Source organism: Bison bison, unplaced genomic scaffold, assembly GCF_000754665.1.
Source record: "Bison bison bison isolate TAMUID 2011002044 unplaced genomic scaffold, Bison_UMD1.0 scf7180017864322, whole genome shotgun sequence".
In the NCBI taxonomy this organism is placed as follows: Eukaryota; Metazoa; Chordata; class Mammalia; order Artiodactyla; family Bovidae; genus Bison; species Bison bison.
Window position 1 is genome coordinate 8,004,654 of NW_011494894.1, and position 14,580 is coordinate 8,019,233.

At 40.2% G+C, this 14,580-nt stretch overlaps 1 protein-coding gene across 1 annotated transcript in view; it reads left to right on the plus strand.

Annotated features, from left to right (window-relative positions):
• The first annotated feature begins 2,146 nt into the window (after nt 1–2,146).
• SHCBP1L (SHC SH2-domain binding protein 1-like) overlaps nt 2,147–14,580 on the plus strand; it is a 44,595-nt gene continuing 32,161 nt past the window's right edge. The window contains exons 1-5 of the mRNA XM_010853110.1: nt 2,147–2,588; nt 6,156–6,305; nt 9,621–9,835; nt 10,801–10,887; nt 10,959–11,177. Of these exons, the coding sequence (XP_010851412.1) occupies nt 2,190–2,588; nt 6,156–6,305; nt 9,621–9,835; nt 10,801–10,887; nt 10,959–11,177 (1,070 nt within the window). The 5' untranslated portion in view covers nt 2,147–2,189. The remainder of the gene's footprint in view (nt 2,589–6,155; nt 6,306–9,620; nt 9,836–10,800; nt 10,888–10,958; nt 11,178–14,580) is intronic.

Sequence of the window (14,580 nt, forward strand, 5' to 3'; positions counted from 1 at the left end):
TAGGACCAAAACTTGGCAACAATGTGATAGGAAAAAATATTGAAAAAATATTACAAAATTTAACAATTGGTATTGCCTGGTATTGAAAGTAAATTTACTTAAATTTGCTTTTTTCTTATCCTTTTCCATATTGCCAGATTGGCTCAGGGAACAGATACTGCTTTCAGAATCAAGATTCAGCTTAAGTATCACCTCTGGGAAGAAAAGACCTTTTTCTCACAGTGTGAAGAATATATGTATATGTGTGTGTGTATATATATATATATATATATATTTTTATCATGGTCCTTACCAAAGACAACCACCTATTCACCCATCTGCACCCTTCACTAGGATTATGAAGGTAAGAATCTTGTCGTTTATTTCTATAACTTTGGCATCTATGCACTGCCTGGCAAACAGCAGCTTCCTAACAAATTGTTTTCTTTTCTTTCTTTTTCTTTGGTGGGAGGTTTTTTTTTTTTAAACTTTTGACTAAGACAAGTGGTCTCTGTTACTCTGAACCTAAAGAGTAAAAAGCCTGCTGCTGCTGCTGCTGCGTCGCTTCAGTCGTGTCCGACTCTGTGCGACCCCATAGACGGCAGCCCACCAGGCTCCCCTGTCCCTGGGATTCTCCAGGCAAGAACACTGGAGTGGGTTGCCATTTCCTTCTCCAGTGCATTAAAGTGAAAATTGAAAGTGAAGTCGCTCAGTCGTTTCCGACCCTCAGTGACCCCATGGACTGCAGCCTACCAGGCTCCTCCGTCCATGGGATTTTCTAGGCAAAAGTACTGGAGTGGGGTGCCATTGCCTTCTCTGGAGTAAAATCTATAGTTAGGGATAATTTTTTTAAAAAAATCCAGGACTTCTGACTAAAGGAATAAGCTTAAGAGTCAAATATGATGAATGTTGTAATTATTCCCTGAACTATAGTTACACGATATTAATACTAATATTTTCCTCAAAATAAACTGCAAATTTAACACAGTGTCCTTCCAGATGAACGGGAAGGCAGGCAGGTGTTTTCCCAATGCTGTTTCTCTCCGTGGGAGCTGTCAGCCCCAGCGCAGTATTTCACAGCTAGACTGTAAACAAAAGTGATTCCAATTGGCTCAACAGTACTTTCAATAGAAGAAATAACAGAAACGAACGGTCTCTGTTCTCCAAAACTATCATCTTGAGCAGACTTTTATTGTGAAAGCGTTGGTCATTTGCCCACATTACTCCCAGCTGGAAATTTGCCTGCAGTTGAACTGTTACAAAACATATTCTTTCACGTGAGAATTTTGAGCAGCAAAAAAGGGACATGAAAATAGACCACACCTATCCTTCTTGGCAGAAAGTGTCTTCCTTAAAATGTAAAGAAAATTTTATTTTGGGAAACTTGTGAAAAATTGGGGGGAAACCTAGGTTTCTGGATTTGTCACTAGATTTTCCTCTAGTAATAACCAGAAAGGTCCAGCTACCATTGCCACTCAGTATAAAAATAAACTTTCTTTCAGGCTGTATTTGAGCAGACACGTGTGCATGGAGGGTTAGGTAGCACCTACATATATTAGGTTATGAAGACGTGGAGGGTGTCCCACAATCACCCTGAAAACGTATGAGGACCCTACGAAAATCTTCCTTTGGGAGAGAATTCCGTCTCTAAAGAGACGGTTCTAAAGAGGGCAAGGTGAGGTTAGACCCAGCGTCTGATTTCTCAGTTGGTAAGGACTCTGCCTGCAATGCAAGAGACCCAGGTTCAGTCCCTGGGTGGGGAAGATCCCCTGGCGAAGGAAATGGCGCCTCACTCCAGTATTCTTGCCTGGAAAATCTCATGGACAGAGGAGCCTGGTGGGCTACAGTCTATGGGATCCCAAAAAGTCGGACAAGACTGAGTGACTAAACCACCACCATCATCACCAGACCCAGCGGGCGCCAAGCAGGCCGCCATCTTGTGGCGCCCCTGCCCCGCCCGCCAACAGCTCGCCCAGAACCTTCCTTCCATCCCGTCCCGCCCCGTCGCTCCCCACAGCATTCCTACCCGCCCCCAACCCCCAGATTCGGACCCGCGGCCAACACCTCATCCCCCAACCCACTCCGGGCGGCATCCCCTCGAGCCGCCGCGCTCGTCGCGGGACCTGCAGGTACGGCTCGCCCATCGACCCGCGCGGCCCGGGCCGGAAAAGTGACTAACGGCTGCCGCTGGCCCGCAGGGTGCTGAGGGGATGGCGTCGGGATCCCGGCTGCCTGAGGACGCGGTCCGAGGCGTCAGCCCCGGCCAGCGAGGCGAGAAGATTGTGTCGGCGCTCACCGGGGACTTGGTGATGGCTGCGGCCCTGAAGAGCGCCGCGTCCCCGGTGCGGTCGGTGGTGGCCTCCCCTCGCCCGGTGAAGGGGACAGCGGGCCGGGAGGCGGCCCGGCGGCGGCTCCAGCTCCTGCCGGGCTCTCAGGCCGAGGGCCCGGGACAGGGGCCAGAAGAGGAGGAAGAGGAGCCCCTGCTCTCAGTGCCCGAGGAAGACGAGGAGGCGCGGCCGCTGCCCCCGGTGTGCGTGTTCCCCATGAGGGGGATGTGGCGGGAGGAGAAGGTGGCGTTGTACTGCGACGAAGTGCTGCAGGGCTACAAGGTGAGGACAAGAAGACAGCGGGCCCCGAGGGACTCGGGGCCACCTTCCGTGCAGATGTGGGCACAGAGTGCACGAAGAACCTGCATGTCACAAAAGTAAATTTACTCCACGCTTACAGGACTTCCACCTTGATAGAGGTTCCCAGGCCTCTATTGAATTCCAATTCAATTTTTCCTTCAAACAGATCACATAGCGTTTTCCAGTTTTTTTGAGAGCTGAAGGAAGATAGGCCTTATCAGTGCCCTGGTCCTAACTTTTCTTCCCAGGATTAAGCGTCTTTTAATTTCATGGCTGCAGTCACCATCTGTAGTGATTTTGGAGCCCCCCAAAATAAATTCTGCCACTGTTTCCACTGTTTCCCCATCTATTTCCCATGAAGTGATGGGACCAGATGCCATGATCTTAGTTTTCTGAATGTTGAGCTTTAAGCCACCTTTTTCACTGTCCTCTTTCACTTTCATCAAGAGGCTTTTGAGTTCCTCTTCACTTTCTGCCATAAGTGTGGTGTCATCTGCATATCTGAGGTTATTGATATTTCTCCCGGCAATCTTGATTCCAGCTTGTGCTTCTTCCAGCCCAGCGTTTCTCATGATGTACTCTGCATAGAAGTTAAATAAGCAGGGTGACAGTATACAGCCTTGACGGACTCCTTTTCCTGTTTTACTGTGTCATTAATCAGTCAGGGTTTAATGTCTGAGTTTCATACTAGTTTAGATTATCATCCTGGGGTAGTTGAATTGAAATGCAGAAAACCAAATGGGCAAAATATTTATTGAATTCTTAGTATGCTCATTTGTTTTATAGAATGGATTTCTATTTTAAAATTTTATGTGCTGAGTAAATTCTAAATAGGTCATTAAATCTTTAAAGTTCATAAAAAATTCATGACTAGGTTTTTAAACATGATAATAACCATGTTTTTGTATGTATAATTACAGTAGAGCTACCTGGAGTAACAGGCAAGTTTGGCCTTGGAGTACAAAACGAAGCAGGGCAAAGGCTATCAGAGTTTTGCCAAGAGAATGCACTGGTCATAGCAAACACCCTCTTCCAACAACACAAGAGATGACTCTACACATGGATATCACCAGATGGTCAACACCAAAATCATATTGATTATATTCTTTGCAGCCAAAGATGAAGAAGCTGTATATAGTCAGTAAAAACAAGACCAGGAGCTGACTGTGGCTCAGATCATGAACCCCTTATTGCAAAATTCAGACTTAAATTCAAGAAAGTAGGGAAAGCAGCTAGGCCACTCAGGTATGACCTAAGTCAAATCCTTTATGATTATACAGTGGAAGTGAAAAATAGATTCAAAGGATTAGATATGATAGAATGCCTTGAAGAACTATGGATGGAGATTCGTGACATCAGATGGGAGGCGGTGACTGAGACCATCCCCAATAAAAAGAAATGCAAAAAGCAAAATGGTTGTCTGAGAAAGCCTTACAAATAGCTAAGAAAAAAAGAGAAGTGAAAGGCAAAGGAGAAAAGGGAAAATATACCCATTTGAATGCAGAGTTCCAAAGAACAGCAAAGAGAGATAAAGACTCCCTATGTGATCAAAGAAATAGAGGAAAACAATAGAATGGGAAAGACTAGAAATCTCTTCAAGAAAATTAGAGATACTAAGGGAACATTTCATGCAAAGATGGGCACAATGAAGGACAGAAATAGTATGGACCTAACAGAAGCAGAAAATATTAAGAAGAGGTGGCAAGAATACACAGAAGAACTATACAAAAAAGATGTTAATGACTCAGATAACCATGATGGTGTGATCACTCACCTAGAGCCAGACATCTTGCAATATGAAGTCAAGTGGGCCTTAAGCATTACCACAAACAAAGCTATTGGAAGTGATGGAATCCAGTTGTTATTTCAAATCCTAAAAGATGATCCTGTTAAAGTGTTGCACTCAATATGCCAGCAAATTTGGAAAACTCAGCAGTGGCCACAGGACTGGAAAAGGTCAGTTTTCATTCCAATCTCAAAGAAAGGCAATACCAAAAAATGTTCAAAATTGCCGTCATTCTCACACATTAGCAAAGTAATGCTCAAAATTCTCCAAGCCAGGCTTCAATGGTATATGAACCAAGAACTTCCAAATGTTCAAGCTGGATTTAGAAAAGTCAGAGGAACCAGAGATCAAATTGCCAACATCTGTTAGATCATAGAAAAAGCAAGAGAGTTCCAGAAAGAATCTACTTATGCTTTATTGACTATGCCAAAGCCTTTGACTGTGTGGCTCACAACAAACTTTGGAAAATTCTTAGAGATGTGAATGCCAGACCATCTGATCTGCCTCCTGAGAAATCTGTATGCAGGTCAAGAAGAAACAGACAGAACTGGACATGGAACCACAGACTGGTTCCAAATCCGGAAAGGAGTACATCAAGGCTGTATATTGTCACCCTGGTTATGTACTTATATGCAGAGTTCATTATGCAAAATGCTGGGCTGGATGAAGCACAAGTTGGAATCAGGGTTGCTGGGAGAAATACCAGTAACCTCAGATATGCAAATGACACCACCCTTATGGCAGAAAGTGAAGAGGAACTAAAGAGCCTCTTGATGAAAGTGAAAGAGGAGAGCGAAAAAGCTGACTTAAAACTCAGCATTCAAAAAACTAAGATCATAGCATCCAGTCCCATCACTTCATGGCAAATAGATGCAGAGGCAAGGCAAACAGTGACAAATGTTGTTTTCTTGGGCTCCAAAATCACTGCAGATGGTGACTGCATCCACAAAATTAAAAGACACTTGCTTCTTGGAAGAAAAACTGTGACCAACCTAGACAGCGTATTAAAAAGCAGAGACATTATTTTGCCGACAAAGGTCTGACTAGTCAAAGCTATGGTTTTTCCAGTAGTCATGTATGGATGTGAGAGTTGGACCATAAAGAAAACTGAGCGCTGAAGAACTGATGCTTTTGAACTGTGGTGTTGGAGAAGACTCTTGAGAGTCCCTTGGACTACAAGGAGATCCAACCAGTCAATTGTATAGGAAATCAGTCCTAAATATTCATTGGAAGGACTGATGCTGAACCTGAAACTCCAATCCTTTGACCACCTGATGCAAAGAACTGACTTATTTGAAAAGACCCTGATGCTGGGAAAGATTGAAGTGGGGAGGAGAAGGGGATGACAGACGATGAGATGTTTGGATGACGTCACCAACTCAATGGACATGAGTTTGAGCAAACTCTGGGAGTTGGTGATGGATAGGGAGGCCTAGTATGCTGCAGTCCATGGGGTTGCAAAGAGTCAGACACAACCGAGTGGCTGAACTGAAATTGCTCAGTAGATCAATAAAACAAATTACTTAAAAAATAAATAATAAGTAGATGTCTCATCTCTGAATTACTCTATGAGTGAATAGATATCTTTTAAATTTATTCTAATTTTTTAATGTTTCTACTTTTCATTAAATATAGATTCAGTTAAAATCTATTATTTCTGAGTTTTTTCATTATTTTAAGGGCGTATGGGCTGCATACTTAATAGAAATCAGTAAAAATACTTAATTTCATATATATATGTGTACATATTTTTGTTTTGCTAGGCAGAAGATGCTGATGATGCTATGAGTAAATATCTATCAGAAAAATTAAAGTTGAAAGACAAATGGCTTGGAGTCTGGAAAGCTAATCCTGAGTTATTCTTTGTGAAATATGAAGAATCTTCTATCCCTTTTGTTGGTATATTGGTTGAGGTAAATAATTTTTACCTGATCCTTTTTCTTTGCGTGAAATTATCAGTTCTTTTTAGGACCAAAATTTAACTTTATAAATTTGAGGTTTGGATACTTAAACAAAGGTTGGCAAAAGTTTACATCTATTTAAGTTTCTTAACAAGTTAACAATGTAAAAAGAGGGTAAGGAGGGGTATTTGCACACATTTTCCTGTAAACAGTTACCATTAAATCAAATCTCATAGTATTAGGTAATATTAGCCTACTTTCAATTGCTCAAATAATGTAAAAATAACAAAAGTGCACTTCTTAAAAATTAGTAAATTAGGCTTTAATTAATTTGGGTCTTTTTTCCCATTATTTATCTTTAATCTTCATTTATCTGAATTATGAGGTTTAGTTATATTAAGAAAGGATAAACTAGATCAGAAAATTATTGGTAAAATTTGTAATTTTTTCCTATGAAAAGTGACTTTTTAGTATAATACATCTACTTCCAAGCTTTTATCTAAGATTTTGCTTTTATAGTCTATAGGTTAAATATTGTAGCATATTTGACATCATAAATCTGATTGCCTTAAAGGTCAGTTATCCTGTGTAGAAATTAATACTTGCAATCACAAATGGTACTCCTTCAGATAGATATTTCAAATCTGTGGTTTTGGTGATAAGAAAAAAATTGTGTTTGAAAATTGTGTTTGAAACTCATTACATTACATACTATCAGAAAACAATTCAATTCTGTGTTTATAGAAAATAAGTTATGGGTACATGTATATATATGGTTGAGTCACTTTGCTGTTCACCTGAAACTGTCACAACATTGTTTGTTAATTGGCTATGCCCAATACAAAATAGAAAGTTTAAAAAAGAGAAGGAAAGAAAGCATGGTTAGGTAAGAAAACCAAACAGTCAATTGACCGTAACTTGATTCCTTTGAATAAAAAATTAAGCACCAAAATGCTGTATATGTAAAAAAAAAAAAGTAATACTTTTATTGGACATGTATTTGAAAATGTTCAAAATGTATTATTGGTAGTGTTTATTTTTTTTTTCAGTTTTATTGAGTTATAATTGACAAGATTATAAGATAGGGTGTATAACATGATGATTTTATACATACATATAAAAAAGTGAAAGTGAAGTCGCTCAGTCGTGTCCGACTCTTTGTGACCCTGTGGACGGTAGCCTACCAAGCTCCTCCATCCATAGGATTTTCCAGGCAAGAGTACTGGAGTGGGTTGCCATTTCCTTCCCCAGGGGATCTTCCCAACCCAGGGATTGAACCTTGGTCTCCCACGTTGTAGGCAGATGATTTACTGTCTGAGCCACCAGGGAAGTCATAGATACATATGCTGCTACTGCTAAGTCGCTTCAGTCGTGTCCGACTCTGTGCGACCCCATAGACGGAAGCCCACCAGGCTCCCCTGTCCCTGGGATTCTCCAGGCAAGAACACTGGAGTGGGTTGCCATTTCCTTCTCCAAGGAAGGAAGTATATATACATATACTTCTTGGCAAATAGATGGGGGAAAAAATGGAAAAGGTGGCAGATTTTATTTTCTTGGGCTTCAAAATCACTGTGAATGGTGACTGCAGTCATGAAATTAAAAAACACTTGCTCCTTGGAAGAAAAGCTATGACAAACCTAGACAGCATATTAAAAAGCAGGGACATCACTTCACCAACAAAGGTCTGTATAGTCAAGTTAAGGTTTTTCTATGTATGAATGTGAGAGTTGGACCATAAAAAAAGCTGAGCGTTGAAGAATTGATGCTTTTGAACTGTGGTGTTGGAGAAGACTCTTGAGAGTCCCTTGGACTGCAAGGAGATCCAACCAGTCCATCCTAAAGGAGATCAGTCCTGGGTGTTTGTTGGAAGGACTGATGTTGAAGCTGAAACTCCAATCCTTTGGCCACCTGATGCGAAGAGCTGGCTCATTTGAAAAGACCCTGATGCTGGGAAAGATTGAAGGCGGGAGGAGAAAGGGGCAACAGAAGATGAGATGGTTGAATGGCATCACAGACTCAGAGGACATGAGTTTGAGCAAACTCTGGGAGATGGTGAGGGACAGAGAGGCCTGGAGTGCTGTAGTCCATGGGGTCACAAAGAGTTGAACATGAGTTGGTGACTGAATAACAAATTATCAACTGTAGTCACTATGTTATGTGTTAGATCCTTAAACCTTTTTCATCTTACAGCTGAAAATTTGTACCAACTTCTGTAATTCTATATTTTATGCTAATACTTAGTGTAGTTTATTAATTTTTAAAGCTACTGTGCATTGGTTAAGATTTCTCCTTTCAATGCAGGGTGTGCTGGTTTGATCCCTGGTCAGACAGCTAAGACCCCATGACTCCCTGCCAAAAACCAAAACATAAAACAGAAACAATATTGTAACAATGGCAATAAAGACTTTAAAAATAAATAAAGCTTCTGTCAACTCAGTAATTTCATGCACTTATTTTCAGACATGCTAGAGGTTATCACAATATTGTGGTGAAATAAGACAAGAAAACACAAGTGTGTTGTTTATGAAGCTAAATTTATTCAACATGTACTCTTGCCTGGAAAATCGCATGGACGGCGGAGCCTGGTAGGCTACAGTCCATGGGGCCGCTAAGAGTCGGACACGACTTAGCGACTTCTCTTTCACTTTTCACTTTCATGCACTGGAGAAGGAAATGGCAACCCACTCCAGTGTTCTTGCCTGGAGAATCCCAGGGACGGGGCAGCCTGGTGGGCTGCCATCTATGGGGTCATACAGAGTCGGACACGACTGAGGTGATTTAGCGGCAGTAGCAGTAGCAGCAAGGACTTTACCTTTTACTTTTCTTTTTAGGACTTAACTTTTTTATTATGTCCATTCTACTTTTTTTGGTATTTTATAATCCTTTCTTTTATTAATACTGTAATACAGATAATCAGTTCAGCTGCTTAGTAGTGTTGGACTCTGACCACATGGACTGCAGCAGGCCAGGCTTCCGTGTCCAATATAGACTATAGGATATCTTAAGACATACTTTCATGGCAAAATTAGTCCAAAATTTTTTTTAATACTACTGTTTTATAAAATCCAAAAGTCTGGCAACTCAAACTTAGAAATTATGTAGGAGACAGTTCCTCTCATGAACCTTAAATACTAATAATTGTTTAAGAAGTAGTTTGAAAATTTGTTTTGATATTTTATTCTGTATTGATCTATTGTTATTATGTACGTTGACTGTTAGAGAAGTCATAAAAATTTAAAAGGAGAAATGTTATAAGTAGCTCATATTTGAGGAAGAATCTTTGTGATTGACTTTCATTCACAACTACAAACTTCATATTTATCTTAGGTAACTTGTAAACCAAGCCAGAGCTCATCGTCTTGTTTCAACGTTACTGTTTCTGTTGCTGAGCCCTTTTCTTCTAACATTGCAAATATTCCAAGAGATTTGGTTGATGAGATTTTGGAAGAACTAGAGCATAGTGTGTCTCTCTTGGAAGTGTACCCTGTTGAAGGACAAGATTCTGATTTACATGATATTGCTTTGGCCTTGGAAGTTGTAAGGTATTAGAGCTTTTAACTTCTGAAAGTTCTCATATTTAAAAAGTTGATTTAATATGTAAGTCTTGTTTATATAGGTACTTAATTTAACTTTTACTCACTGCTGAAATCAATTTTTCTATTTTCAATGTACATATTTGTACCTAAAATATTCTCTCTTGTGGAAGTATTTTATGTGGGCAATAAGTTTGCTGGGTTTTGATCTTGCATTTTACAAAATTTGAATTTTAAAAACTTCTAGAGATAAGTCACACTAAATTCTGGTATATTGCTTGGCTTTCACTGATGGGACCCAGGTTCAATTCCTGGTCAGGAAACTAAGATCTGGAAAGCTGCAAGGGGTGGCAAAAAAATAACCCAAAAAACAAAACCACCATATTCTGCTCATATTTAAGCATCTTAAATATATTAGATTTCATTTTTCACATTTAAAAGCATTACAAGTACCAGATGTCATCATCCCCATTATGATTGCTTCTTACACATTGATGCAATTTGAGAGAAGCTATATGTAAGCATAATACAGAATATTGGGGGGGCATGTCTTTGTTTTCCTAATACCCCCCAATATAAAATATGATTATATCTCAGATATTATTTATTTGGTAAACAAAATCAGCCACAGTCTATGAAATGTGGAACATGAATTTTATAATCCCACTTCAAGAAACATTATCTGTAGTAACTTGAAATATAATGCAGATCATCTAATGTTTGAAGTTTTACTTTTAATATTAGTTCACTGAAAGTTTATTTTGAAATATTGGTGATGGACAGGGAAGCCTGGCGTGCTGCAGACCATGGGGTCACAAAGAGTCAGACACGACTGAGTGACTGAACTGAACTGACTGATTTTTTTTAAACAATTAAGATTCATATAAAGATTTCTGACATCAGGATATCTTTTTAATTATAAACATGGTACTGGCTGATTTTGATCACTGTCATCTCAATCTGATTTGTCATAGGTTTTTTTATGACTTTCTTTGGAGAGACTGGGATGATGAAGAAAGTTGTGAGAATTATACTGCTTTGATTGAAGAAAGAATTAATTTGTAAGTATAGTTAAAAACTTACTCATCATATTATGTAAGATAAACATTGTCACTGTACTGATACTTTTCAGGTGGTGTGATATACAAGATGGAACTATACCTGGCCCTATTGCACAACGTTTCAAAAAAACTTTGGAGAAGTATAAAAACAAGAGAGTTGAACTCATTGAGTATCAGAGCAATATTAAAGAAGATCCATCTGCAGCAGAAGCTGTTGAATGTTGGAAAAAGTACTATGAGATAGTAATGCTCTGTGGATTACTGAAAATGTGGGAAGATTTACGCCTCCGGTAATAATTTGCCCTATTTTTTTTTAAAGATTTATTTATTTATCTATTCATTTTTTTGGTTGTCGTAGGTGTGGGTCCTCATTGCTGTGTGCTGGCCATTTCCAGATGCAGCGAGCAGATGCCACTCTTTGATGCAATGTGAGGGCTTCCCACCATGGTGGTCTCCCTGTTACAGAGCTCAGGCTCTGGGTACACGGGCTCAGCAGTTGTGGCGCACAGGCCCAGCCACTTCAGAGCATGTGGGATCCTCCCAGACCAGGGATCAAACCAGTATCCCCTGTATTGCAAGGCAAATTCTTAACCACTGGGCTACCAAGGAAGCCCTGCCCTATTTTAAATGGAAACAGAAAGATTGCATGGCCATTCTTTTTTTTTTTAATTAATTAATTAATTTTAATTGGAGGCATTACTTTACAATATTGTAGTGGTTTTGCCATATATTGACATGAATCAGCCATGGGTGTACATGTGTCCCCCATCCTGCATCCTGAACCCCCCTTCCACCTCCCTCCCATCCCATCTCTCAGGGTTGTCCCAGTGCACTGGTCCTGAGCACCCTGTCTCATGCATCGAACCTGGACTGGCAGTATGTTTCACATATGGTAATATACATGTGTCAATGCTATTCTCTCAAATCATCCCACCCTTGCCTTCTCCCACAGAGTCCAAAAGTCTGTTCTTTACATCTGTATCTCTTTTGCTGTCTTGCATATGGGGTCATTGTTACCATCTTTCTAAATTCCATATATATGTGTTAATATACTGTATTGGTGTTTTTCTTTCTGACTTACTTCACTCTGTATAATAGGCTCCAGTTTCATCCACCTCATTCAAATGCATTATTTTTAATAGCTGAGTAATATTCCATTGTGTATATGTACCACAGCTTTCTTATCCATTCGTCTGCCGATGGACATCTAGGTTGCTTGCTTCCATGTCCTAGCTATTGTAAATAGTGCTGCAATGAACACTGGGGTACACGTGTCTCTTTCAATTCTGGTTTCCTCAGTGTGTATACACAGTAGTGGGATTGCTGGGCCATATGGCAGTTCTATTTCTAGTTTTTTAAGGAATCTCCACACTGTTCTCCATAGTGGCTGTTCTACTTTGCATTCCCACCAACAGTGTAAGAGGGTTCCCTTTTCTCCACACCCTCTCCAGCATTTATTCTTTGTAGACTTTTTGATAGCAGCCATTCTGACCGGCATGAGATGGTATCTCATTGTGGTTTTGATTTGCCTTTCTCTCTTTTCATGTGTTTGGTAGCCATCTGTATGTCTTCTTTGGAGAAATGTCTGTTTAGTTCTTTGGCCTATTTTTTGATTGGGTCATTTATTTTTCTGGAATTGAGCTGCATGAGCTGCTTGTTTATCTTTGAGATTAATTTTTTGTCAGTTGCTTCATTTCCTATTATTTTCTCCCATTCTGAAGGCTGTCTTTTCACCTTGCTTATAGTTTCCTTCCTTGTGCAAAAGCTTTTAAGTTTAATTAGGTCCCATTTGTTTATTTTTGCTTTTATTTCCAATATTCTGGGAGGTGGGTCATAGAGGATCCTGCTGTGATTTATGTCAGAGAGTGTTTTGCCTATGTTTTCCTCTAGGAGTTTTATAGTTTCTGGTCTTATGTTTAGATCTTTAATCCATTTTGAGTTTCTTTTTGTGTATGGTGTTAGAAAGTGTTCTAGTTTCATTCTTTTACAAGTGGTCGACCAGTTTTCTCAGCACCACTTGTTAAAGAGATTGTCTTTTCTCCACTGTATATTCTTGCCTCCTTTGTCAAAGATAAGGTGTCCATAGGTGTGTGGATTTATCTCTGGGCTTTCTGTTTTGTTCGATTGACCTATATTTCTGTCTTTGTGTCAGTACCATACTGTCTCAATGAGTGTAGCTTTGGAGTATAGTCTGAAGTCAGGCAGATTGATTCCTCCAGTTCCATTCTTCTTTCTCAAGATTGCTTTGGCTATTTGAGGTTTTTTGTATTTCCATACAAATTGTGAAATTACTTGTTCTAGTTCTCTGAAAAATACCATTGGTAGCTTGATAGGGATTGCATTGAATCTATAGATTGCTTTGGGTAGTATATTCATTTTCATTATAACAATTCTTCTGATCCATGAACATGGTATATTTCTCCACCTATTTATGTCATCTTTGATTTCTTTCATCAGTGTTTTATAGTTTTCTACATAAATAGGTATTTTGTTTCTTTCAGTTCAGTTCAGTTTAGTTCAATTGCTCAGTCGTGTCCTACTCTTTGCGACCCCATGAATCACAGCACGCCAGGCCTCCCCGTCCATCACCAACTCCTGGAGTTCACTCAGACTCATGTCCATCGAGTCAGTGATGCCATCTAGCCATCTCATCCTCTGTCGTCCTCTTCTCCTCCTGGCCCCAATCCCTCCCAGCATCAGAGTCTTTTCCAGTGAGTCAACTCTTCGCATGAGGTGGCCAAAGTACTGGAGTTTCAGCTTTAGCATCATTCCTTCCAAAGAAATCCCAGGGCTGGTCTTCAGAATGGACTGGTTGGATCTCCTTGCAGTCCAAGGGACTCTCAAGAGTCTTCTCCAACACCACAGTTCAAAAGCATCTATTCTTCAGCCTTCTTCACAGTCCAACTCTCATGTCCATACATGACCACAGGAAAAACCATAGCCTTGACTAGACAAACTTTTGTTGGCAAAGTAATGTCTCTGCTTTTGCATATGCTATCTAGGTTGGTCATAACTTTCCTTCCAAGGAGTAAGCATCTTTTAATTTCATGGCTGCAGTCACCATCTGCAGTGATTTTGGAGCCCCCAAAAATAGAATCTGACACTGTTTCCACTGTTTCCCCATCTATTTGCCATGAAGTGATGGGACCAGATGCCATGATATTCGTTTTCTTTTCTTTTTTTTTTTTTACATATTTCAATGCCATTCTCCGAAATCATCCCACCCTCTCCCTCTCCCTCTCATATACAATAACCCTGTATACAAGACAGCAAAAGAGACACTGATGTATAGAACAGTCTTTTGGACTCTGTGGGAGAGGGAGAGGGTGATCTTCGTTTTCTGAATGTTGAGCTTTAAGCCAACTTTTTCACTCTCCTCTTTCACTTTCATCAAGAGGCTCTTTAGTTCCTCTTCACTTTCTGCCATAAGGGTGGTGTCATCTGCATATCTGAGGTTATTGATATTTCTCCCGGCAATCTTGAATCCAGCTTGTGTTTCTTCCAGCCCAGCGTTTCTCATGATGTACTCTGCATAGAAGTTAAATAAGCAGGGTGACAATATACAGCCTTGACGTACTCCTTTTCCTATTTGGAACCAGTCTGTTGTTCCATGTCCAGTTCTAACTGTGGCTTCCTGACCTGCATACAGATTTCTCAAGAGGCAGGTCAGGTGGTCTGGTATTCCCATCTCTT